This window comes from Ranitomeya imitator, chromosome 4 (genome assembly GCF_032444005.1).
Source record: "Ranitomeya imitator isolate aRanImi1 chromosome 4, aRanImi1.pri, whole genome shotgun sequence".
In the NCBI taxonomy this organism is placed as follows: domain Eukaryota; kingdom Metazoa; phylum Chordata; class Amphibia; order Anura; family Dendrobatidae; genus Ranitomeya; species Ranitomeya imitator.
The window spans coordinates 58,365,958-58,393,154 of NC_091285.1; the positions used below are offsets into that span (position 1 = coordinate 58,365,958).

Consider the following 27,197-nt stretch of genomic DNA (forward strand, 5'->3'; position numbering starts at 1 on the left):
GATGTATTTTTTTATGCCGTTCACCATGCAGTATAAGTGATTAGACAACTTTAATCTTCCGGTGGGGTGTTTATAGCGATACAAGATTTATATCTTTTTTATGCTTGGCTATTATAACACACTAAAAAACATATTTTTTTTGCAATACAAAGTTTTTGCATTCGTCATATTTTAAGAGTTATAGTTTTCTATATTTTTGCTGACAGTCCTGCGAGGACTTCCTTTATGCAGGACGAGTTGTTGTTTTTATTGGTACTTTTTTTGGGTACATGACATTTGTTGATCTTTTTCTATGCCAATTTTTAGGAGAAAGAATGAACAAAGAACAGCAATTTAGGATTTTCTTTTTATGTCGTTCACCGTGTGGTAAAACTGATAAGGCAGCTTTATTTTTCGGGTTAGTACGATTACAGCGATACCGCATTTATATAAGGTTTTAACCCCTTCACGACCTTGCCCTTTTCCTTTTTGGCGTTCTCGTTTTTCACTCCCCTCCTTCCCAGAGCCATAACTTTTTATTTTTCCATCAATATGGCCATGTGAAGGCTTGCTTTTTGTGGGACAAGTTGCACTTTTCAACGACATAATTGGTTTTAGCATGTCGTGTACTAGAAAATGGGAAAAAAATTCCAAGTGCGGTGAAATTGCAAAAAAAAAAGTGCAATCCCACACTTGTTTTTTGTTTGACTTTTTTGCTAGGTTCACTAAATGCTAAAACTGACCTGCCATTATGATTCTCCAGGTCATTACGAGTTCATAGACACCTAACATGTCTAGGTTACGTTTTATAAAGTGGTAAAAAAAATAAATTTATAAGTGGTAAAAAAAAATTCCAAACTTTGCTAAAAAAAATAAATAAATAAATTGCGCAATTTTCCGTTACTCATAGTGTCTCCATTTTTCGTGATCTGGGGTCACGTGAGGGCTTATTTTTTGCGTGCCGAGCTGGCGTTTTTAATTATTCCACTTTTCTGCAGATACGTTTTTTGATCGCCTGTTATTACATTTTAATGCAATGTCGCGGCAACCAAAAAAACATAATTCTGGCGTTTAGAATTTTTTTCTCGCTACGCCGTTTAGCAATCCGGTTAATCCTTTTTTTTTAATTGATAGATCGGGCGATTCTGAACAAGGCGATACTAAATATGTGTAGGTTTGATTTCTTCTTATTTTTTAAAACATTTTTTTTTACTTTTGCCTCTCTTCAATAGCCTCCATGGGAGGCTAGAAGCTGGCACAACTGTATCAGCTCTGCTACATAGCAGCAATCATCAGATCGCTGCTATGTAGCTGAATTGCAGGCTTGCTATGAGCGCCGACCACAGGGTGGCGCTCACAGCAGGCCGGCATCAGTAACCATAGAGGTCTCAAGGACCTCTATGGTTACCATCCTGACGCATCGCTGACCCCCCGATCATGTGACAGGGGTCGGCGATGCAATCATTAAATGCGTTTGACAGCGGCATTTAACTGGTTAATAGCGGCGGGTGAATCGCGATTTCACCCTCCGCTATTGCGGGCACATGTCAGCTGTTCAAAATTTCAGGCACATGTCAGCTGTTCAAAACAGCTGTCATGTCCTGGCTTTGAGGTGGGCTCAGCGCCGGGGCCCACATCAAAGCAGGGGACCCAACCTCTGCAGTATGTACGGCGGAGGTCGGGAAGGGGTTAAAAACAGTTAAAACAATTTTGTAAAAATAAATTATTTTTGCATCGCTTTACTCGGAGAGCTATAGCTTTTTTATTTTTCCACTGATGGAGCTGTGTGGCGGCTTGTTTTTGCAGGACAAAATGATGTTTTCAGGCACACCATTTTTATTTACATTCGACTTTTTAATCGTGTTTTATTCCTTTTTTCGGCGTTATAATGAGAAAGCAGTTTTTGCCACTTTTCAAAAAAAATTTTTTTATGGTGTTCGCTGTAGGGGTTAATTAGTGTGACAGTTTTTTAAGTCGGGTTGTTCTGGACGCAGCGATATCAAATGTATACTTTGTTTATTTTAGTTTTTCCATAAATATATATATATATATATATGTGCTGCCTCTGATTTTTGGACTTGGATAAATATTTTTTGTTCTTTATATTGTGATTTTTTTTTTTAAATATATTTTTACAACTTTTCATAGTTTTTTTTTTTTTTTTAACTTTGTTCCAGGATGGAACATCAACTGTCCCTGTCCTGATCGCTGATCTAATACTCTGCATTGCAGGGTATTAGATCAGTCTCTGGCACACAGGGAGGAAGCGTGTCAGTTCCTGCTCTCAGTAGGACTGGTCACCATATGGCGGTAATATCTGTGTTGGTCTTTGTATAGCGATTTACTTTCAGTAGCCGCCTGGTGATCTGCTGAGGCGCCCCTATTCCCACACTTAGGGTATGTGCACACATTAGGATTTCTTGCAGAAATTTTCCTGACAAAAACCGGACATTTCTGCCAGAAATCCACATGTGTTTTTACCGCGATTTTACCGCGTTTTTTCCCAAATGCATAGAATTGCGGGAAAAACGCAGAAAATCCGCAAAAAATAATGAACATGCTCATTTTTTTACCGCGATGCGTTTTTTTCACGGAAAAAAACACATCCATGTGCACAAAACATGCAGAATGCATCCTAAATGATAGAATGCATAATGTATGCGTTTTTAACCCCTTTACCCCCAAGGGTGGTTTGCACGTTAATGACCAGGCCAATTTTTACAATTCTGACCACTGTCCCTTTATGAGGTTATAACTCCGAAACGCTTCAACGGATCCTGGTGATTCTGACATTGTTTTCTCGTGACATATTGTACTTCATGATAGTGGTAAAATTTCTTTGATAGTACCTGCGTTTATTTGTGAAAAAAACGGAAATTTGGCGAAAATTTCGCAATTTTCAAACTTTGAATTTTTATGCAATTAAATCACAGAGATATGTCACACAAAATACTTAATAAGTAACATTTCCCACATGTCTCCTTTACATCAGCATAATTTTGGAACCAATTTTTTTTTTTGTTAGGGAGTTATAAGGGTTAAAAGTTGACCAGCAATTTCTCATTTTTACAACACCATTTTTTTTTAGGGACCACGTCTCATTTGAAGTCATTTTGAGGGGTCTATATGATAGAAAATGCCCAAGTGTGACACCATTCTAAAAACTGCACCCCTCAAGGTGCTCAAAACCACATTCAAGAAGTTTATTAACCCTTCAGGTGTTTAATAGGAATTTTTGGAATGTTTAAATAAAAATGAACATTTAACTTTTTTACACAAAAAATTTACTTCAGCTCCAATTTGTTTTATTTTACCAAGGGTAACAGGAGAAATTGGACCCAAAAAGTTGTTGTCCAATTTGTCCTGAGTACGCTGATACCCCATATGTGGCAGTAAACCACTGTTTGGGCGCATGGGAGAGCTCGCAAGGGAAGGAGCGCTATTTGACTTTTCAATGCAAAATTGACAGGAATTGAGATGGGACGCCATGTTGCGTTTGGAGAGCCACTGATGTGCCTAAACATTGAAACCCCCCACAAGTGACACCATTTTGGAAAGTAGACCCCCTAAGGAACTCATCTTGATGTGTTGTGAGAGCTTTGAACCCCCAAGTATTTCACTACAGTTTATAACGCAGAGCCATGCAAATAAAAAATATTTTTTTTTCCACAAAAATTATAATTTTAGCCCCCAGTTTTGTATTTTTCCAAGGTTAGCAGGAGAAATTGGACCCTAAATGTTGTTGTCCAATTTGTCCTGAGTACGCTGATACCCCATATGTGGGGGGGAACCACCGTTTGGGCGCATGGGAGGGTTCAGAAGGGAAGTAGCGCCATTTGGAATGCAGACTTAGATGGAATGGTCTGCAGGCGTCACATTGCGTTTGCAGAGCCCCTAATGTACCTAAACAGTAGAAACCCCCCACAAGTGACACCATTTTGGAAAGTAGACCCCCTAAGGAACTCATCTTGATGTGTTGTGAGAGCTTTGAACCCCCAAGTATTTCACTACAGTTTATAACGCAGAGCCATGCAAATAAAAAAAATTTTTTTTTCCACAAAAATTATATTTTAGCCCCCAGTTTTGTATTTTTCCAAGGTTAGCAGGAGAAATTGGACCCTAAATGTTGTTGTCCAATTTGTCCTGAGTACGCTGATACCCGATATGTGGGGGGGGACCACCGTTTGGGCGCATGGGAGGGCTCGGAAGGGAAGGAGCATCATTTGGAATGCAGACTTAGATGGATTGGTCTGCAGGCGTCACATTGCGTTTGCAGAGCCCCTAATGTACCTAAACAGTAGAAACCCCCCACAAGTGACCCCATATTGGAAACTAGACCCCTCAATGAACTTATCTAGATGTGTTGTGAGAACTTTGAACCCCCAAGTGTTTCACTACAGTTTATAACGCAGAGCCGTGAAAATAAAAAATCTTTTTGTTTTCCCACAAAAATTATTTTTTAGCCCCCAGTTTTGTATTTTCCCAAGGGTAACAGGAGAAATTGGTCCACAAAAGTTGTTGTCCAATTTGTCCTGAGTACGCTGATACCCCATATGTTGGGGTAAACCGCTGTTTGGGCACACAGGAGAGCTCGGAAGGGAAGGAGCACTGTTTTACTTTTTCAACGCAGAATTGGCTGGAATTGAGATCGGACGCCATGTCGTGTTTGGAGAGCCCCTGATGTGCCGAAACAGTGGAAACCCCCCAATTATAACTGAAACCCTAATCTAAACACACCCCTAACCCTAATTCCAACGGTAACCCTAACCACACCTCTAACCCTGACACACCCCTAACCCTAATCCCAACCCTATTCCCAACTGTAAATGTAATCTAAACCCTAACCCTAACTTTAGCCCCAACCCTAACTGTAGCCCCAACCCTAACCCTAACCCTAGCCCTAACCCTAGCCCTAGCCCTAGCCCTAACCCTAGCCCTAACCCTAGCCCTAGCCCTAACCCTAGCCCTAACCCTAGCCCTAACCCTAGCCCTAGCCCTAACCCTAGCCCTAACCCTAGCCCTAATGGGAAAATGGAAATAAATACATTTTTTTTTATTTTTCCCTAACTAAGGGGGTGATGAAGGGGGGTTTGATTTACTTTTATAGCGAGTTTTTTAGCGGATTTTTATGATTGGCAGCCGTCACACACTGAAAGACCCTTTTTATTGCAAAAAATATTTTTTGCAATACCACATTTTGAGAGCTATAATTTTTCCATATTTTGGTCCACAGAGTCATGTGAGGTCTTGTTTTTTGCGGGACGAGTTGACGTTTTTATTGAAAACATTTTTGGGCACGTGACATTTTTTTATCGCTTTTTATTCCGATTTTTGTGAGGAAGAATGACCAAAAGCCAGCTATTCATGAATTTCTATTGGGGGAGGCGTTTATACCGTTCCGCGTTTGGTAAAATTGATAAATCAGTTTTATTCTTCGGGTCAGTACGATTACAGCGATACCTCATTTATATCATTTTTTTATGGTTTGGTGCTTTTATAAGATAAAAACTATTTTACAGAAAAAATAATTATTTTTGCATCGCTTTATTCTCAGGACTATAACTTTTTTATTTTTTTGCTGATGATGCTGTATGGCGGCTCTTTTTTTGCGGGACAATATGACGCTTTCAGCGGTACCATGGTTATTTATATCTGTCCTTTTGATCGCGTGTTATTCCACTTTTTGTTCGGCGGTATGATAATAAAGCGTTGTTTTTTGCCTCGTTTTTTTTTTTTTTTTCTTACGGTGTTTACTGAAGGGGTTAACTAGTGGGACAGTTTTATAGGTCGGGTCGTTACGGACGCGGCGATACTAAATATGTGTACTTTTATTGGTTTTTTTTTTTTATTTAGATGAAGAAATGTATTTATGGGAATAATATTTTTTTTTTTTTCATTATTTTGGAATATTTTTTTTAATTTTTTTTACACATTTGGAAATTTTTTTTTTTACTTTTTTACTTTGTCCCAGGGGGGGACATCACAGATCAGTGATCTGACAGTTTGCACAGCACTCTGTCAGATCACTGATCTGACATGCAGCGCTGCAGCCTTCACAGTGCCTGCTCTGAGCAGGCTCTGTGAAGCCACCTCCCTCCCTGCAGGACCCGGATCCGCGGCCATCTTGGATCCGGGGCTGGAGGGAGCAGGGAGGGAGGGGAGACCCTCGCAGCAACGCGATCACATCGCGTTGCTCCGGGGGTCTCAGGGAAGCCCGCAGGGAGCCCCCTCCCTGCGCGGTGCTTCCCTGCACCGCCGGCACATCGCGATCATCTTTGATCGCGGTGTGCCAGGGGTTAATGTGCCGGGGGCGGTCCGTGACCGCTCCTGGCACATAGTGCCGGATGTCAGCTGCGATAAGCAGCTGACACCCGGCCGCGATCGGCCGCGCTCCCCCCGTGAGCGCGGCCGATCGGCTATGACGTACTATCCCGTCCAGGGTCAGATAAGCCCAGGGCACCTCGACGGGATAGTACGTCTAAGGTCACAGAGGGGTTAATGAGTTTTTATAGCGTTTTTAGCACGATAAAAACTGTACGTGTGCACATACCCTGAGGCTGCGCCATTGTAGCTGTAAATGTGGTTACCTGGTTAGGGGCTCACTCAGAAGTCTGGCCCCCCTGAACCAAACCCCTAGCTAAGCCTCGGCACAGAGGAAGGTCACTGTACACACCAATCATTGCTGGCTGTTACTGTGTCACATGCCACGTTGTCCATTCATTAATACATTTCTAAATTGAAAAAAATGCAATGTATAGGCAGAAAACACTAGCTTACAATACAAAGCAGAAGATGAGATACTCAGCGTCTTCTAAAATGTTTTAAAATCCACTGCGACATCTGTTAACCAGTCGTGGAGCAAATTGCATCATTTTTAACTGAACTTTTGTGTTTTAAACTATGGATACCACAACGTTAACCTGACGGGTCCCATTAGAAGTCAATAGGATCTATCTGGTGTAATTTTTGTCCACATTGTGATAAATCTATCTTTGCTTCTGATTTCATTTTCTAGTACTGAAAAGAAATTTGGAATGATGTGAGCTAAGGCTATATTCACACTACGCATTTTTTTAGTGTATTTTCTTCTGCAGCAAACCTGCTCTCTTGGCAGAAAAGAAGCTGCAGGAAAAAAAGCCAGTTTTGCTTGATTTTTCTTACGCTTTTTGCTGCGTTTTTGTCATGCTACATTTGTATCTTGTGCATGATGATAAAAGTTTAGTGGCTTCGTCACTGTTGTGGCGACACGCGTCGGGTCTCTGCTCCTACTGCCAATACTCCCCAGGGCTCAGCACAGGCTGTGAACAGCATTTTTACATTATCCGCTTACTTCCTGCATGGTGGGCACAGCCCCATGCGGGAAGTAAGCGGATCAATGCATTTCTATGGGTAAAGAATCGCTGCGATTCTGCACAAAGAAGTGACATGCTGCGGGTTATAAAGCGCTGCGTTTCTGCGTGGTTTTTCCCGCAGCATGTGCACAGCGGTTTGCAGTTTCCATAGGGTTTACAGGTTACTGTAAACGCAATGGAAACTGTTGCGGACCCGCAGCATCAAAATTGCCGCGGTTCCGCGGTAAAAACCGCAACGTGTGCACATAGCCTAATATTCCTTATCATGGGGATTTTCTGTATTGTAGCACAATGGTTTCTATACCCTGTTTAACTAGCTTAGTGGAACCTTTATGTGATCAAACCAGCATAATATGTCATTGTGTACTTTCTGAGAGCACACTTACTTGTTAATTTTGTTGGTCTGAAAGGAATTCAATCTAACACAGTATATGGGTTCCCACAAGCCTTTCTGTTTATGTCAGGCTTAATTACAATAGGTTTTGGTTACTTATATTTGATCTGCTATGGTATTTAGCTCAGCCTGCCGGTAATAATCATTCATGTACTGATATTTAACAGATATAACTATATCTTCAAGGCAGTGATACGTTACCTGATAGCTCAGGATTGCTGTTCATGCAGACATCTTCACTGTGCCTATTAAAACTAGCCTTTGTATTTTGTCTGGGGAGTGTTTGTGTTAAGGGGGAGGGCTCCATTACGGGCCACTTGTTATTTTGTGTAGGTCACATGTGTGACCAATTTTAAATGTTTTTAATTGTGTGCTCCATGAAGTTTTTTCTGTGACCATTGGTGTTTATCAATAAAATTTGTATTTTTTTATGTGTAATCCATTGCCTTGGGTGATCCCCTTCTTTTTGGTCTATTTCTTGTGTGTTTGTCTATGCACCATAAGGATACGGTCCGTGGAAACACACTGATATGTGCACAGACCCATGATAGAGTGCAACCTTTTTTTGTATATTGTATATGGAGGTAGCTGCTCCTGGTATGCACCTATTCACACTAGTTTGGATGTGCCAGTCGTTTTTCTGTCATTTCTATGTTCGCTTACTGACTGAGCACTCCTCCTTTCACCATGTGGTTTTTAATTGCATTTAATCACACTTGGTTCAAGCCAACCCATATGTAGGCTTTACTGAGAGAGGTGTCCACATTCACCCAAGCATGCAGACATTAGCTTTCGGTAAGTGTTCACATTTGGACAGGGAGGTCAGGGACCCATCAGAATAATGAGACCACCTTGACGATGGTTGATGGGCTCACACTATTTGGCCAAATTCTGTGCAAAGCGTCTCACAAATATTTTTCCTAATGTTCAAAAAGCCATTTTGCTACTCATATTTCATATTCGACATGCTTTGGCAGGATAGAGTGCAACCTTTTTTTGTATAATGTGCACAGACTAATTCATTTGAATGGGTCTACGTGTGTCAGTGTCTCCGGTAAGTGTGAAAACTGTCACCTCACATACTGGAGACACAGACATGTGAATGAGGCCTTAATGTCCCTGCTGAAGAAAGATTTGTGGCATAGTGAACACTCCCATTTGTCATGAATTTGACGAGCCGCAGTTGCCACTCTCTCGCTCCACCCACTTTGTCAGAGGTAGGTGAAAATAATGTGAGAAGGCCAAAAGTTGCATAACTTTAGTGCAGCTGTAAGTTGTGACAAAAGTTATATCACTTTTCAAAGCTTTTCATACCAGATTACCGCTGTAAAAGCTTCAAATAGGGCCCATTGAGTTTTATGATCAACCAACAAAGATGATGACACACATGTAAAAAGGTTTCAAATCTGGGATGAAAATTCAATTTCTACAGCTTTAGTCACCTTAACTGAATCTTTGCAGTCTCCAAGTGTTTGATTCAATGGGGTCAGAACGTCCTTAATGTCAATGGGACCCCCGGCTTCTGTGTCAGTGGAACACTGCTTGGAGTGATCTATACTTTTCATCTGTCCTATAGGTGGAGGACCAATATTACTGGAAGAAGCTGGGGGCATCAATGGTGGGCTGGAAAGTGACTGTGCCGGAGGAACTAAAATGAAGAAAAATAAAGAATGATGAAAATCTTATTCAACACAAACAATGACAGAAAAATGCTGACCTATTCCTAACAATATCTATGTTATTGTCATATTCCAACAATAAGCTAGGATGAGATCATCCCTTTCAGCTTTTTTTTCTGGTTAATATGCAATAAAGGAAACTCGACAGGTCCCCCATAACCTCCAACCCACCAGTTTGTACAGTCTGTTTTTAATATGTAAATTTCCATTTGACTAGTCAATAGTTTCCCCAGACTAGTGGTCCCGCTCAGCATGTTATCACGCCCCTGAGGACTTGTAGACCTGATCTGCAAGAGCTGACACGTACGTGTGACTTTCTTGCCGACACGTCATTGCACCTCTCCAGCCAGGTGTACGATTCCCGACCATAGAGGCACACTGTGCATGTCCGGGAAAAAAAGAAAGCTGATGTCCACAGAGGAGCTGAAGATCAGCCATCTGAACAGAGCTTCTTCGCTTCCAGACGGGCGCAGTGTGCCTCTGTAACCAGCTTCAAGTTGCAAAAAAAAAAAAAAATGCAATTCTAACATTATTTATTCTTACGGTGAACAAAATTTGCAATATGATTCTGCTCATCAGTACGATTACGGCGATACCAAAAATGTTCAGTCTTATTATTATTTAGTGGTGAAAAAAAAATTGTTGGGGTCGTGTCACCATTTTCCGAGACCCATAATGTTTTCATTTTTCAGGTGCATGAAGCTGAGTGAAGGCTTATTTTTTACAGGGCGAGACATCGTTTTTATTGATACCATTTTGAAATAAATATGATGTTTTGATCGCCGGTTACAGCATTTTTTGTGGTACTGAAGTGACTAACAAAAAAAGTAATTTTGCCGTCCTTGAAGTTTTGCCGCTTATGGTGTTTACCATTTGGGTTATTAATTTTTATATTTTGACAGAGCAGTCTTTATTATCTTTATTTTTAACATGTGATCGTTTGGCCGCTGCATATAGTGAATATCACTGTCTCTTCTGAAGCCCCGGCCACAAAAGGCACTGTGCAAAAAGACTTCCTTAACCCCTTCATGACCAGGGGATTTTTCGTTTTTCCGTGTTCGTTTTTCGCTCCCCTCCTTCCCAGAGCCATAACTTTTTTATTTTTCCGTCAATTTGGCCATGTGAGGGCTTATTTTTTGCGGGACGAGTTGTACTTTTGAACGACATCATTGGTTTTAGCATGTCGTGTACTAGAAAACGGGAAAAAAATTCCAAGTGCGGTGAAATTGCAAAAAAAGTGCAATCCCACATTGGTTTTTTGTTTGGCTTTTTTGCTAGGTTCACTAAATGCTAAAAATGACCTGCCATTATGATTCTCCAGGTCATTACGAGTTCATAGACACCAAACATGACTAGGTTATTTTTTATCTAAGTGGTGAAAAAAAATTCCAAACTTTGCTAAAAAAAAAAAAAAAAAATTGCGCCATTTTCCGATACTCGTAGCGTCTCCATTTTTCGTGATCTGGGGTCGGTTGAGGGCTTATTTTTTGCGTGCCGAGATGACGTTTTTAATGATAGCATTTCGGTGCAGATACGTTCTTTTGATCGCCCGTTATTACATTTTAATGCAATGTCGCGGCGACCAAAAAAATGTAATTCTGGCGTTTCGAGTTTTTTTCCCGCTACGCTGTTTAGCGATCAGGTTAATACTTTTTTTTATTTGATAGATCGGGCAATTCTGAGCGCGGCGATACCAAATATGCGTAGATTTGATATTTTTTTTTATTGATTTATTTTGATTGGGGCGAAAGGGGGGTGATTTAAACTTTTATGTTTTTTTTTATTTTTTTCACATTTTTTTAAACTTTTTTTTTTTTAACTTTTGCCATGCTTCAATAGCCTCCATGAGAGGCTAGAAGCAGGCACAAGCCGATCGGCTCTGCTACATAGCAGCGATCTGCTGATCGCTGCTATGTAGCAGAATTGCACGTGTGCTGTGAGCGCCGACCACAGGGTGGCGCTCACAGCGACGGGCAATCAGTAACCATAGAGGTCTCAAGGACCTCTATGGCTACAATGGAGACGCATCGCCGACCCCCGGACATGTGACGGGGGTCGGCGATGACGTCATTTCCGGCCGCCCGGCCGGAAGCGGTAGTTAAATGCCGCTGTCTGCGTTTGACAGCGGCATTTAACTAGTTAATAGGTGCGGGCAAATCGCGATTCTGCCCGCGCCTATTACGGGCACATGTCAGCTGTTCAAAACAGCTGACATGTCCCGGCTTTGGTGCGGGCTCACCGCGGAGCCCTGCATCAAAGCAGGGGAGCCGGCATCGGACGGTATAGTACGTCCGATGCCGGTAAGGGGTTAAAGAGGTTTTCAACTTACAGTGGAGGTGGACCCCAAACACTCTAAAATACCTTAAATAACACACAGAATGGGTACTCACCCTCCCCAGGCCCGATGCCACCTTCCGCCACTGCTCCAGTCTCAGTGTTCTGGCAGCAGTGCTGATGTCACTTTGACAGCTCGCGTCACCACTATAACCAATCACTGAGATCAGTAATTCGTCACAGCAGTGATGTGCGCTGTAGTCATGAAGTCAGAAAACCAAGATGCGGAAAGCTTGACCTGGGGAGGGTGAGTACCTTCTCTGCTTGTTATTGTAGGTATTTTACAGCATTCTGAGTCCAGTTTTCTGAAACTGGAGAAATTCCATCAAAATGGTTTTAGGAACAGCTAAAAAAAAAAGTCACTGCAGTCTTTTGTGTCACTCCCCATCATACATCAATGTCCTCGCTATATATATATCTGGAAAATCCCCAGAAAAAGAAAAAAAAAATAAAGCTCTATAGCACCAGGTTTACATTGAAATTAATATATAAAGACACAGATGATTGGCCTCGGGGAGACCAAAACATCCAACACCGCGGAGACACCATCACGTGTTTCTCAACGCAGTGATTCCAGAACACTGCCCCCATCCCTTATGGGAAATATGCAGATGCATGTAAAGAAGCTGCGGAGACACCATCACGTGTTTCTCGACGCAAGCAGTGAATAGCCAGGCCTTTCCCCGGGAAGGAACAACCACGGGAAGGGCAGCATCCTATGAAGGAAAGCCACCTATGCCAAGCATGGTATCCATCCACAGACAGCTGTTTCGGGGTTTTTGCCCCTCATCAGTGTGGAGTAGGAATCTGGCTATTAGGAGCAGTGCCTAGTAAAAAGGCTATAAAGGCACAGATGATTGGCCTCGGGGAGACCAAAACATCCAACACCGCGGAGACACCATCACATGTTTCTCAACGCAGTGATTCCAGAACACTGCCCCCATCCCTTATGGATGTCTGTGGATGGATACCATGCTTGGCATAGGTGGCTTTCCTTCATAGGATGCTGCCCTTCCCGTGGTTGTTCCTTCCCGGGGAAAGGCCTGGCTATTCACTGCTTGCGTCGAGAAACACGTGATGGTGTCTCCGCAGCTTCTTTACATACATTGAAATTAATGACCTGCCACTTGTCTACCTTGTTTTACTTTTCATTCCTGTAGAGACTGACAGTACACTAGAACAAAGCCTCGGTATATCAACCCGTTAGTGACAGAGCCAATTTTTACCTTAATGACCAGGTCAAATTTTTTAAATCTAACCAGTGTCCCTTTATGAGGTTATAGCTCTGGAACACTTCAATGGATCCCACTGATTCTGAGAATGTTTTTTTTAGTGACATATTGTACTTCATGATAGTAGTAACACTTGTTTGATACGACTTGCTTTTATTTGTGACAATATAGGAAATTTGGCAAAAAATTCACAATTTTCAAACTTTTAATTCTTACACCCTTAACCCCTTCATGACCCAGCCTATTTTGACTTTAATGACCTGGCCGTTTTTTGCAATTCTGACCAGTGTCCCTTTATGAGGTAATAACTCAGGAACGTTTCAACGGATCCCGCTGATTCGGAGTTTGTTTTTTTGTGACATATTGGGCTTCAGGTTAGTAGTAAATTTAGGTCGATAATTTTTGCGTTTATTTGTGAAAAAAATCTGAAATTTGGCGAAAATTGTGAAAATTTCGCAATTTTCAAATTTTTAATTTTTATTCTGTTAAGACTAGGACTACTGGACTTGTGACCCCGACTAGAACTACTGAAGTGCAAGTAGTCAAAATGACAATACCAGTAGTCCTAATGTTAAACCAGAGAGTTATGTGACACAAAATAGTTAAATAACATTACCCACATGTCTACCTTACATCAGCACAATTTTAAAAACAAAATTTTTTTTTTGCTAGGTAGTTATAAGGGTTAAAATTTGACCAGCGATTTCTAATTTTTACAACAAAATTTACAAAACCATTTTTTTATCCACCTCACATTTGAAGTTAGTTTGAGGGGTCTATATGGCTGAAAATACCCAAAACTGACATCATTCTAAAAATTACACCACTCAAGGTGCTCAAAACCACATACAAGAAGTTTATTAACCCTTCAGGTGCTTCACAGCAGCAGAAGCAACATGGAAGGAAAAAATGAGCATTTCACTTATTAGTCACAAAAATAATCTTTTAGCAACAATTTTTTTTTATTTTCCCATGGGTAAATACAATTTCTCCCGAGTACGCCAATACCCCATATGTGATGGGGAACCACTGTTTGGGCGCACGACAGGGCTCGGAAGGGAAGGAGCGCCATTTGACTTTTTGAATGAAAAATTGGCTCCAATCTTTAGCGGACACCATGTCGCATTTGGAGAGCCCCTGTGTGCCTAAACATTGGTGCTCCCCCACAAGTGATCGCATTTTGGAAACTAGACCCCCAAGGAACTTATCTAGATGCATAGTGAGCACTTTGAACCCCCAGGTGCTTCACAAATTGATCCGTAAAAAAGAAAAAGTGCTTTTTTTTCCCACAAAAAATTTCTTTTAGCCTCAATTTTTTCATTTTCACATGGGCAACAGGATAAAATGGATCCTAAAATTTGTTGGGCAATTTCTCCTGAGTACATCAATACCTCACATGTGGGGGTAAACCACTGTTTGGACACGGCAGGGCTCGGAAGGGAAGGAGCGCCATTTGACTTTTGAATTAAAAATTAGCTCCAATCGTTAGCGGACACCATGTCGCGTTTGGAGAGCCCTCGTGTGCCTAAACACTGGAGCTCCCCCACAAGTGACCCCATTTTGGAAACTAGACCTCTTAAGGAACTAATTTAGATGTGCGGTGACCACTTTAAACCCCCAAGTGCTTCACAGAAGTTTATAACGCAGAGCCATGCAAATAAAAAATCATTTTTCTTTCCTCAAAATTATTTTCTTTATCGCCTCTCATTGGGGGACACAGGAACCATGGGTGTATGCTGCTGCCACTAGGAGGCTGACACTATGCAAATAAAAAAGTTAGCTCCTCCTCTGCAGTGTACACCCCACCGACTGGCATTATACTCTTCAGTTTAGCTTAGTTTCAAGACGCATGGGTAAGGGAAGTTGTATCCTCGGGATACAAGATAAAGTTCGTTTCACGACCCCGGGATCGTTTCTTCAAATCCCGTCCTCCAAGAGATCCCCCTCTAGTTCCGGGTTTCTTTGCAGCCATCGCTTCTCTTCTCAAAGCCGGGGTAATCGTTCCCGTCCCAGAAAAGGAACGGTTCACGGGTTTATACTCGATCCTTTTTGTGTACCGAAAAAAGACGGCAAGGTTCGCCCCATTCTGGACCTCTTATTGCTGAACAGGAGAGTTCGTCTGAGACACTTCAGGATGGAATCCCTTCGTTCAGTAATTGCTTCCATGGAGGCCCAGGAATTTCTGTGCTCAATAGACATCCAGGACGCCTACCTCCATGTCCCGATATTTCCCGGATATCACTGCGCTTTGCAGTGCTCCGGGAACATTTTCAGTTTGTCGCCCAGCCGTTTGGCCTCGCAACCGCTCCAAGGGTGTTCACGAAGATCATGGCGGCACTGATGGCCATCTCGAGAGTCAGAGGCCTGGTCCTATTTCCATACCTCGACGACATCCTCATCAAGGCTCCGTCCTTTTCTCAGGCTCACGAAAGCCTGTCCAATGTTCTCGACACCTTAGCCCATTTCGGGTGGCTGGTCAACCAGAAGAAGTCCCTGCCTTATTCCTTCTCGGCGCATCATCTTTCTGGGCATGCTCTTCGACACTCGTCAGACCAGAGTCTTCCTTCCCAAAGACAAGAGATCCACCCTTTGTCGGGACATACGCTTGCTCCAGGGTCCTCGGCCTCCCTCCCTCCGATCGGCCGTGAAGGTTCTGGGGAGGATGGTAGCAACATTGGAAGCGATTCCGTTCGCCCAATTTCATTTGCGACCCATTCAGCTAGCCATTCTGTCTCAATGGGACAGGTCTGTCTTCTCCCTGGATCGGCCGATCCGACTCTCTTCTCGGGTCAAACGGTCTCTCAACTGGTGGCTGACGTCACCTCTCTACTCCCAGGGCAAGTACTTCCTTCCAGTTCACTGGCAGTTGGTGACGACGGACGCCAGCCTGCTCGGCTGGGGTGCGGTTTTTCACCACCTGACGGTCCAGGGCCGTTAGTCATCGCAGGAGTCAGCTCTGCCAATCAATGTCCTCGAAATTCGGGCCATCTTTCTGTCCCTCCGCCACTGGGAAAGGATTCTCAGGGGCCTGCCAGTCCGGATCCAGACGGACAACGCCACGGCTGTGGCATATGTCAACCATCAGGGGGGACCCGGAGCTCCTTGGCCCTTGCCGAGGTATCCAAGATCCTCCTTTGGGCAGAGGCAACAGTTCCGGTGATATTCGCAGTGCATATCCCCGGCGTGGACAACTGGGCCGCCGACTTCCTCAGCCGCGAGGGCCTTGCGGCAGGGGAATGGTCCTTGCATCCGGAGGTCTTCCATCAGTTTTGTCTTCGATGGGGGACTCCGGACGTGGATCTCACGGCGTCTCGAATGAACAGGAAGGTTCCGCAGTTCGTCTCCAGGTCTCGCGATCCTCTCGCAGTGGGCGTCAACACTCTGGCCATCCCTTGGTCACAGTTCGTGCTGCCCTACCTGTTCCCACCCCTTCCATTACTTCCCAAACTGTTGAAGAAGATCAAAGCGGAAGGGGTGCCGGTCATCCTGATCACCCCGGATTGGCCCAGAAGAGCTTGGTTCGCAGAGCTCGTCAACCTTCTCGCGGACGCTCCCTGGCGCCTTCCAGACAGGCCCGATCTGCTGTCTTAGGGTCCGATCTGCCACCCGAATTCTCGATCGCTCAGTTTAACAGCGTGGCTGTTGAGACCGCGGTTCTAAGAGCGTCCGGCCTTTCGGACCGGGTGATTCACACCATGATTCAGGCTCGGAAGCCTTCGTCTTCCAGGATCTACTACCGTACCTGGAAGGCTTACTTCCGTTGGTACGAGTCCAACCGCGTTCCATCTATGACCTTTTCCCTGCCTTCTCTTTTGGTCTTCCTTCAGGCAGGACTGGATTCGGGCCTGGCTCTTAGCTCCCTGAAGAGCCAGGTTTCTGCGCTTTCCATCCTCTTTCAGAAGACTTTAGCTTCTCGGCCACAGGCTAAGACCTTCCTTCAAGGAGTAGCCCACGCTGTCCCGCCGTACAGGGCCTCTGTGGATGCATGGGGTTTAAACCTGGTACTGGACGTTCTGAGGGTTTCTTCCTTTGAGCCCCTTAGGGAGATTTCTCTATCAGTTCTATCTTGGAAGGTGACCTTTCTTGTGGCCATCACGTCTATTCGCCGCGTTTCCAAGTTGGCGGCCTTGTCTTGCCGTCCTCCGTTTTTGGTCATTCACCAGGACAAGGTGGTCTTCCGGCTCCCACCTTCCTTTCTTCCTAAGGTGTTTTCCACCTTCCACCTCAACGAGGACATCGTTCTACCTTCATTTTGTCCAGCTCCGACTCATCCTCTGGAGTGATCGTTGAACAAGCTGGACCTCGTCAGGGCAGTGAGGATCTACCTGGATAGAACCTCCATTTTCCGGAAGACGGATTCCCTTTTCGTCATTCCTGATGGCACACGCAGAGGCCAACTGGCTTCTAAGGTGCCTATTGCTCGCTGGATCAGAATGGCAATTTTGGAGGCTTACCGGGTCAAGAACAGAGTGCCCCCTCCTGGGATTAAGGCTCACTCTATCCGGGCAGTCGGCGCCTCCTGGGCGGTGCGCCACAGGGCTTCCGCCCTACAGCTTTGCAAAGCGGCAACTTGGTCTTCCTTCCACATGTTCGCCAAATTTTACAAAGTCCATACCTACGCTTCGGCGGACGCCAGCCTAGGCAGAAGGATCTTGCAGGCGGCAGTGGTGAGTCCTTTGACCTGATGGAAGTCTGTTTTCCCGCCCTAAGGACTGCTTTGGGACGTCCCATGGTTCCTGTGTCCCCCAATGAGAGGCGATAAAGAAAACAGGATTTTTGGTTGCTTACCGTAAAATCTGTTTCTTGAAGCCTCCATTGGGGGACACAGCTCCCTCCCAATGTTTCTGTTATATATTCTATGACTGTTCTCACGTTTACAGTTCTCAAGTTTGTGGTTATGGTTTTTCAACCTTGTTCATTATCTCCTACTGCTTTCTCACTAACTGAAGAGTATAATGCCAGTCGGTGGGGTGTACACTGCAGAGGAGGAGCTAACTTTTTTATTTGCATAGTGTCAGCAGCATACACCCATGGTTCCTGTGTCCCCCAATGGAGGCTCCAAGAAACAGATTTTACGGTAAGCAACCAAAAATCCTGCTTTTTAGCTCGCAATGTTTTATTTTCACAAGGGTAACAGGAGAAATTGGACCCCAAAAGTTGTTGTGCAATTTCTCCTGAATACAGTGATAACCCATAAGTAGGGAAAACTATTGTTTGGGCACACGCCTTCTTGCGTTTGAAAAGCCCCTGATGTACCTCAACAGTGAAACCCCCCCCCCCCCCCAAAAGAAACCCCATTTTGGAAACCAGACCCCTCAAAGAATGTATCCAGATGTGTGGTGAGAACCTTGAACTCCCACATGCTCCACATAAGTTTATATTGTAGAGCTCTGGTTGCGAAAGGGGCAAACCACATTTTTCGCACAAAATTGTAGTTTTAGCCATAAATGTTATATTTTCACAAGGGTAACAGGAAAAGTGGCTCCCAAATTTGGTGCTCAATTTATCCTGACTATGCCGCTACCCCATATGTAGGGGAAAACAATTTTTTGGCTATTGGAGGGCTTGGAAGTGAAGAAGTGCCCTTTGAGTTTTGAAGCATAAAATTGACTGGCCATGTGGCATTTGGAGAGCCCCCGATGTCCCTTAACAGTGGAAAGCCCCCACAAGTGACCCCATTTTGGAAATTACACCTCTCAAGTGAGCACCTTGAACCCTCAAGGTACTTAAATAGTGGAAAAAAAATCACATTTTTCCCACAAAAATGTATGTTTAACCCCATTTTTTTTATTTTCATAAGGGTAACAGGAGAAAATGGCCCCTAAAATTTGTTGTGCAATTTCTGCTGAGTATGCCTATAGCCCATATGTAGGGGAAAATTACTGTTTGGGCACACGGCAGGGCTTTGGAAAGGAAGGAAACTACACCCTTGAAGGATTTTATCCAGGGGTACAGTGAGCATTTTGAAGCCACAGGTACTACACAGAATTTGAAAACATTAAGTCGTCATATGAAAAATTTTCATTTTGCTTCACACAAAAATGTTCTTTTAGCCCTAAATTTGTAATTTTCACAATGGATCTTAGGTGAAAATAGACCCCTTAATTTGTTACGCAATTTCTCCTGAACGTGATGATACCCCATATGTGGTCAAAAACTTCTGTTTGGGAACATGGCAGGGCGAGGAAAGGAGAGCGCGCTATTTCTCTGGAATAAATTGTGAATGCCATGTCTCATTTGGAGAGCCTCTGACATGCGAAACAGCAGAAACCCCCCACAAGTGACCCCATTTTGGAAACTAGACCCCTCATGGAATTCAATTAGGGTGTACTGAGAATTTTTAACCTACAGGTGATTCACAAAAATTTATAACATTTAGATGTGAGAATAAAAAATTAAAGTTTTTCCACTAGAATACTGTTTTAGCACCAAATTTATAATTTGCAAGAGGGGGAATGGGAGAAATTGCACCCCACAATTTTTTATCCAATTTCTACCGAATGTGGCAGTACCCCATATGTGATTTTACTGTTTCAGCATATGACAGGGATCGGATGACAAGGAGCGCTACTTGACTGCAGATTTTGTTTGTTTAGATTGTGGGCTCTTATAACTGAGCTCCTAGGGTGCCAGAACAGCAGAAACTTCTCCCAGGTGACCCAATATTAGAAACTTCACTGCCTAAGGAATTCTTATAGGAGTGTAGTGAGTATTTTCTTTTCCAAAAGTTTTATTAGAATTTTAACTTTTAACCGGGAAGGGTAGATTAGGGAGGGACGGGAGGGAGAGGTTGGGATATGGAGGTGGGGAAAATAAACCCCTATAGCAATAGGGGAAACAGGTATCGTACTGTAGATTAGTATAAACAGTGATATGGAATGAAATTACACAGTAGGTTATTAAAATGACATAAGTAATACTTTGTGCAGATTCGCTAGGTAGGCATTTAAAGCTATAGTCAGTAGGTATTAGAATGCAAAGGCCTGTTGTGAGTTTTAAGCTTGATGTATATTGTATGGTAGCTTATCAAGTCCGGGAACACCCTTGGGTGACCCTGCGACAATGTGGGCAGCAAAAATAACTGGCTCATTATCAAAGCTAATTATTGGGAAGAAATATAACTATAATCCATAGGAAGCGTAGTAAAGATAGATGTCAAAATATGCAGAACAGAACTACAATTCAGGCAGGACACTTAAAGGTTTCAGAAGGTTTCAGACCGTGTTGCTGCAGGAAGGATAGACCCTCTATAGGGGATGCCTCAGATGCTGTATTTATGCAAGATGATCCGGTGCTTGACGGATTAAAAAAGAGCGCAAATTTATCTATTATTAGGGATTGTTCATCCATTTTTTTGTTAAACCGATCGCAGAAATTTTTTAACAAATTGTCTATATCTAGTTCTGTGGGAGGTCTTTTTGTAGCTCTCACCCCCTCTGTACTGGCGAAAAAGCATGTAGCTTCTTTGGTGTAGTCCCCCTCCTCCTGATTAAAATAATCACTGGGTCTCTGTAATTGTGCAGCTTGAGGGTAGTGATTTGTATGTGGTTCATCATCCGGTCTAGCCGGTGTTGTTTCTGGATCTCTGACCCTATGCCCCTCTGTCATCTGGGGTCTGGGTTGGGGCACAAACACTGGGGCATCATATTTTAGTGAGCGGCTGGCAGCCTGCCTTTTAATATTCCAGGCTGCAGTGTCTCCTTGAGCTGTGTGTGGGGCAGTGGGTGGGGTTTCTGCCTCTCGTTTGCTCCCCTGGCCCGTTTGTGTATGGAGGGCTGTGGCACCCTCTCTTATCCTGGTGTCCGTGCCAGCCCTAGGTGAAAAGACTGAGTGCCCCAGGGACTTCAGTGTGGGAGCCGCCGGTTTCAATGGCTCACCTGTGCTGTCCTGTGTAGCCGGGTCTGTGTTTGGCCCTCTATGAGCGGGGCCGCCGCTCACTGTGGGCAGAGTTGTGGGCAGGATCTCCTCCTTTCTCCCTCTCCCCGACCCTGCCTGATTATGGAGGGCCGTGTCTCCGAGAGCAATCTCGGTAGTTGCGCTGGCCTTATTTGGCAAATTAGGGGGCTCTGGGGACTCCGCAGCGTGAGCCGGCCGTAGCAGAAGCTCACCTGGAGTTTTCCCATCGGCTGTGTTGGAGCCCGTCTCCTTGAGAGCGATACCGCCGTGTGATGTGGGCGGAGCTGTGGGCGGGGCCTCCCGCTTTCCTCCGGTCCCCATCCCCACCGACATTTGCAGAGCCGCGGCTGTGATCCTGGGAGCCGCACCGGTCTGTGGGACTGGGGCAGAGGGTCTCTTGGTATTTAGTGGGAGCCGCCCGCGGAGAGAACCTACCCGGTGACTCTCCCGCAGTCGGCTCGGCGTTCCTTCCTCCGAGATCGATGCCGCTGCGAGTGGTGGGCGGGGTTTCAGCCCCTCTCCTGCTTCCCAGCTTCGTCGGCTCACGCGAGGCCGCGGCTTTGGGCCTGTTCGTGGAGGCAGTTCCTGACCGTGCAGAAACACTGGAGGGTCCCCTAGTTATCAGCGCGGGGGCCGCTGTGGATGTGCGCCCTTCGTGCGGACCTCTCATAGCCGGATCTGGTCTTGGTCCCGATGGCACATTCGTGTGCAGTCCTCCGTTCTCCTGTGTGTGCAGGCCCGCAACAGGGCCGCGGCTGGGGTCCGCATGTCTTGATACTGTTTGTGCCTTCATTAAAGGGACACTGTCACCTGAATTTGGAGGGAACAATCTTCAGCCATGGAGGCAGGGTTTTGGGGTTTTTGATTCACCCTTTCCTTACCCGCTGGCTGCATGCTGGCTGCAATATTGGATTGAAGTTCATTCTCTGTCCTCCATAGTACACGCCTGCACAGTCTGTAATCTTGCCTTGTGCAGGCATGTACAGCGAAGGACAGAGAATGAACTTCAATCCAATATTGCAGCCAGCATGCAGCCAGCGGGTAAGGAAAGGGTGAATCAAAAACCCCGCCTCCATGGCTGAAGATTGTTCCCTCCAAATTCAGGTGACAGTGTCCCTTTAAAGCCGTTTTTTTTTTCCTGCATTCTGTTCTTGCTCATTTTAGTTAAGCTTAAGAGGGGTCTCTTCCCAAAAAGTACGCAATATGCCGCTAATAATGAGGGATTTTGTAGGAGCTCCTGTGTCACAGGTCTACTCCTGATCCCCAGCAAGCCACGCCCCCCTGTAGTGAGTATTTTGAACCCATAGGTGTCTCATAGAGTTTTATAACATTGAGATGTGGAAATTACATTTTAGTGGAACAAATTTTTCATGAACCACAAAGGTAAGCAAGAGAAACGGAACCCCATAATGTATTGGGCAATTTCTCCCGAATGCGGTGAGGCCCCACATGTTGCCAGTACCCTTAGGCCACACGTCAGGGCTGAGAAGGTAGGAACGCTATTTGGCTTTTGGAGCACAGATTTTGCTAGGATAGTTTGCGAGCGACATTTGCGGAGTCCCAAAGGTACCAGAACAGCAGAAAACTCCCAAAGTGTCCCCATTGTAGACACTGCATGTCTCAATGAATTCATCTACGGCTGTAACAACTATTTTGTAACATCCACACCAGGCTTTTTTTCTGGAGAAATGCAAATATGCCAGTGTACTGCTCAAACATTGTGCCCCTATACAGTGCAGAGGCCCCATACATTGTGCCCAGCATGTACTTCTGGTTACAGGCACCCCGTATATTAAGTTCTCTCTCCCCCCAGTACAATAATGCCAAAAATAAGGCCGCTTACTGTGGTTTAGGCACAGTGTGGCTCAGAATGAGGGGGCAATTGAATTTGGGAGCGCAGAATTCACTGGATTTAATTTGAGGGGGTGCTGGAGCTGTGTCGCTTTTCCAGAGACCTTGTTGTAACAATAAAGTGGAACCTCTTACAGTTCCAGTAACAGAGGACGCACATGAGTGGGGGCTGGTTATGTGTGAGATAAATTAGGGGTTTTATTGGTAACATTTTGGGGTACAAAACATTTTTGATCGCTTCCAGAATAAGGCTGTGATCACATTCTTGAGTTCTACGCTGACCACACTTATGTTGGGGTTTCTGTGTAAATTCCATAAAAATGCAATTCAGACGAAACCCCCAACAGAGCCACCCACCGTAATGAGGCAGATGGAGACACTTTAGAGTCCGTATCGCATCTGCTCCGGAAGTATCCATCTTTTTAAGCATACACAGATCTGTGGTCGCCCAAATTTGCGCGATAAAGACTCCTAAAATGAGGGGACACGGACAAAAAAAGATCAGTCCAAACTGATTCCATTTACCTCATAAGTGAGTGCTTCTGTCTGGTTTTTTTTCCTGAATCGCTGTTTTGGGGAAATTACATGGAAATCCAGACGTAAGCGTTCAGGGGAAAGTGTAGGATAAATGTGAGCTAAGCCTTATACTGATTTTCATAAGCGCTCAGCCTTATTCTGATTGTTGGGAGGTAGAAAGAACAAATAAACAGCAGTACAAGAATAGTTATTCTTTTTGCATGATTTACATTGTGATATAAGTGATTAGACAGATTTATTCTTTGAGTCGGTGCGATTACAGCCTTTACATAGTTTTTTTTAGGTTTTGCTGCTATCGCACAGAAAAAATGTTTATGTTTTGTGGGACGAGTTTCAGATTTTTTTTCGTACCATTTTGGGTACATAATATTTTGTTTTTTATTGGGATTTTTCAGACTCAAAATGGACAAAAACCAACAATTTGGGTATTGTTTTTATGTTTTTGAGGCGTTCTCCAAGCAATAAAAGTGAGAGCAATTTGTTCATCGGGTCAGCACGATTACAGCGACACCAGATTTATATTTTTTTTAATGCTTTACTATTTTTTTTACACACTAAAAACAATATTTAATAAAAATGAATTTGTTATTGCATCGTCATATTCTGAGAGCTGTAAGTTTTTTTTTTGCCAAATGAGCCAAATTAGGACTTGTTTTTGTGGGACGGTTTGGTGTTTTCATTTATACCATCTTTTTTACATATGACTTTTTGATCACTTTTTATTCACTGATAAAAAAGCGACATCATCTTTGGCATGTTTTTCCGTATTTTTTTACGCTTTTCGCCAAATTGAATAAATAATGCGCCAGTTTTATAGAGCTGGTCGTTCCGGAAGAGGTGATACCAATTATGTGTAATTTTTTGTTACTTTTTCTTTTATCACAAACGTTGTGTTTTGAGTGGCAAAACAGCTTTTCGTGATTTGTGTGCTTTTTTGTGCATTTTAACTTTTTTCATTTTATTACACTCTTTCACTGTGGAACATGTATAATTTTTACTTTGATCACTGGTTTCATATACTGCAGTACTCGTGCACCGCAGTACATGAGAGACTGTCAGTGTCTCACTGACACAGCCTGTGAGACCCAGCTTATTGCTGGATCTTACAGGCCACTGTACCCTGGGGTCATCACATGACCTCAGGGTATCATGGTAACCATCGGGAACCGCGATTCTCATCGCAGGGGTCCGATTGTTACTAAGGGGGTCTTGTGACCCCCCTTGCAACAACTTAAATACAGCTGAAGCGACTGACTGCAGTATTTAAGGGGTTAATCGGCCCCAATCAGCCGCTAAACCGGCTGGGTCCGATACTGCAGGGTATCAGCTGTCACGTACAGCTGAGACCCGCGGGAATTGCTGCTGCCGAGCGGCCGGATTCGCTTATTCCCCATTTTAAAACAGCAATGAGGGAAGAAGGCGTTTTACACCTGCGGATTCCAATTATGGAACAGGTGTAAAATGCTGTGGAATCCGCAAAAAGAATTGACATGCTGCGGAAAATAAACCGCGGAATGTTCAGCAGCATGGGCACTGTGGATTTAGCTTTCCATGGGTTTACATGGTACTGTACAACGCATGGAAAACTGCTGCGAATTCACAGCGTCAATTCCGCAGCCAAATCCGCAATGTGTGCACATACCCTGAATGTAGGAGCTATTGATGGAAAATCACGTAGACGGTCATACATGGCCGGCTGTGTCACTGTCCCATGCTATTTCTCCCGGTATCCAGCCTTAGTCATACATGATGAGTTATCATTCAGCTCCAGGATCAAGATCTCTGAGTCAGAAATAAGCATCCGTGCCTGGCGGCCCCACGGTCTCCTACCTGCTGGACAGCCCTGTAATGGAGCGGGCACCCTCTTGTTCAGGGGCGTACGTTTACCCCCTCCTGCAGTTTGCAAACCATAAGAGAGCTGTGGAGGGTCGTTCCAGCCTCTCTCTAAGTTGCCTGATAAAAGAAATGAAAAACAAGGAAAATCATCAAATTATTGGCAAAAATTCAGACTCGACTACAGGTGGATACAGCAATCTGCTCCGTAGATCTCACCACGAAAACGACACGAGACAAATTCTGATAAGCAATGACTGGGTCTCCGTAAGTTGCTGTGTCGGCTGAGATTAGGGGCTGCTGTGTGTAGGGGGTGGTCATGCTGACTGGAAATTGGGGGAATACACTGTAGAAGTTGGGTGCTGTCTTCACAGGTTGTCGCACCAACTAGGAAAGTCTAAATCCACTGGTGAAGTGGGGAGGGCTGCTGCACCCATTGGATAAGTGAGGGGAGCTTCTGCACCCAATAGGGAACTGGAGGAACACGGGGGTACTGTACTCAACTAGGGGAAGATGGGGGTACTACTACACCCAGCTGCTGCACCCATTGGATAAGTGAGGGGAGCTTCTGCACCCTATAGGGAACTGGAGGAACACGGGGGGTACTGTACTCAGCTAGGGGAAGATGGCGGTACTACTACACCCAGCTGCTGCACCCATTGGATAAGTGAGGGGAGCTTCTGCACCCTATAGGGAACTGGAGGAACACGGGGGTACTGTACTCAACTAGGGGAAGATGGGGGTACTACTACACCCAGCTGCTGCACCCATTGGATAAGTGAGGGGAGCTTCTGCACCCTATAGGGAACTGGAGGAACACGGGGGGTACTGTACTCAGCTAGGGGAAGATGGGGGTACTACTACACCCAGCTGCTGCACCCATTGGATAAGTGAGGGGAGCTTCTGCACCCTATAGGGAACTGGAGGAACACGGGGGGTACTGTACTCAGCTAGGGGAAGATGGCGGTACTACTACACCCAGCTGCTGCACCCATTGGATAAGTGAGGGGAGCTTCTGCACCCTATAGGGAACTGGAGGAACACGGGGGTACTGTACTCAACTAGGGGAAGATGGGGGTACTACTACACCCAGCTGCTGCACCCATTGGATAAGTGAGGGGAGCTTCTGCACCCTATAGGGAACTGGAGGAACACGGGGGTACTGTACTCAACTAGGGGAAGATGGGGGTACTACTACACCCAGCTGCTGCACCCATTGGATAAGTGAGGGGGACATCTGCATCCACTGGGGGGGGGGGGGGGTTGCAGCGTCCAATGAGAAAGGGGGTTACGGTGCTTCACCCATTGGCATACTTTGCTTTCCATGGTGGCGCCCAACTATCACGGCTTTTGAATAGAGTTGGTGCTTGGTGCAATGACTTAGTTGTGGTGTGACACAAGCGATAACACCAGGCTCCATATAGACACCAGAGCAGCCCCGGCCCCCGCCATAGTGACACCTCAATATATATCACAGACAATTCCTTCTATAGCAGTTACAGCGGGGGCCATGTGTAATACACTCACTGTATGATGCCCACCATGAAGCTGTCTGCAGCCGCACAGGTGCACAAAGGTCAGGAGTAACCATGCCCTACATGGCACTTGTAGTACGTCCCTACATGACATAGCCTGCTCATTAATATGAGGGTCCGCTGTGTATGTGAGATTCCCATAGACCACTACAAAAGGAGCAGTAATGGGGAAGTAGTGGTTACATTGCTCCCAGTGACAGAAGCACCATGTGATAGTCATGTACCAGTGCCAGCCACCTCCCTGGTCACCAGCTGCCACCTGTGCCCGCCTTACCCGGCTTCACATAGTGCTCAGCCATCTCTCCTGCGCTCAGCCAGGCAGCAGGAAATCCCACGCTGTCACTGACTCACTGCTGCTTCGTGGCTGGTTTTTTTTTTCTCTTCAAAGCTTTATTGTTCACATCGTCAAAAGACACAGCTCAGTCTCTGTCAATAGTAGAGATACTCGCCTGCTCTGCCGGGCATATAACAGACTGTGGGCTGTGAGACAGGGCAGAAACATGGCAGATATCTGACTGTGCTGTGTAACATGGCAGATATCTGACTGTGCTGTGTAACATTACATATATGTGACT

At 44.8% G+C, this 27,197-nt stretch overlaps 1 protein-coding gene across 2 annotated transcripts in view; it reads right to left on the reverse strand.

Annotated features, from left to right (window-relative positions):
* SRA1 (steroid receptor RNA activator 1) overlaps positions 1-26,995 on the reverse strand; it is a 43,852-nt gene extending 16,857 nt beyond the window's left edge. Inside the window, exons 1-3 of one of the 2 annotated variants that reach the window (XM_069763766.1) lie at positions 26,897-26,995; positions 25,085-25,207; positions 9,168-9,373 (exon numbers count right to left, since the gene is read on the reverse strand). In XM_069763766.1, coding sequence (XP_069619867.1) covers positions 9,168-9,373; positions 25,085-25,207; positions 26,897-26,921 — 354 coding nt within the window. In that variant the 5' untranslated portion in view covers positions 26,922-26,995. The remainder of the gene's footprint in view (positions 1-9,167; positions 9,374-25,084; positions 25,208-26,896) is intronic. The other variant, XM_069763767.1, reaches the window with a different exon arrangement.
* Positions 26,996-27,197: the final 202 nt, after the last annotated feature.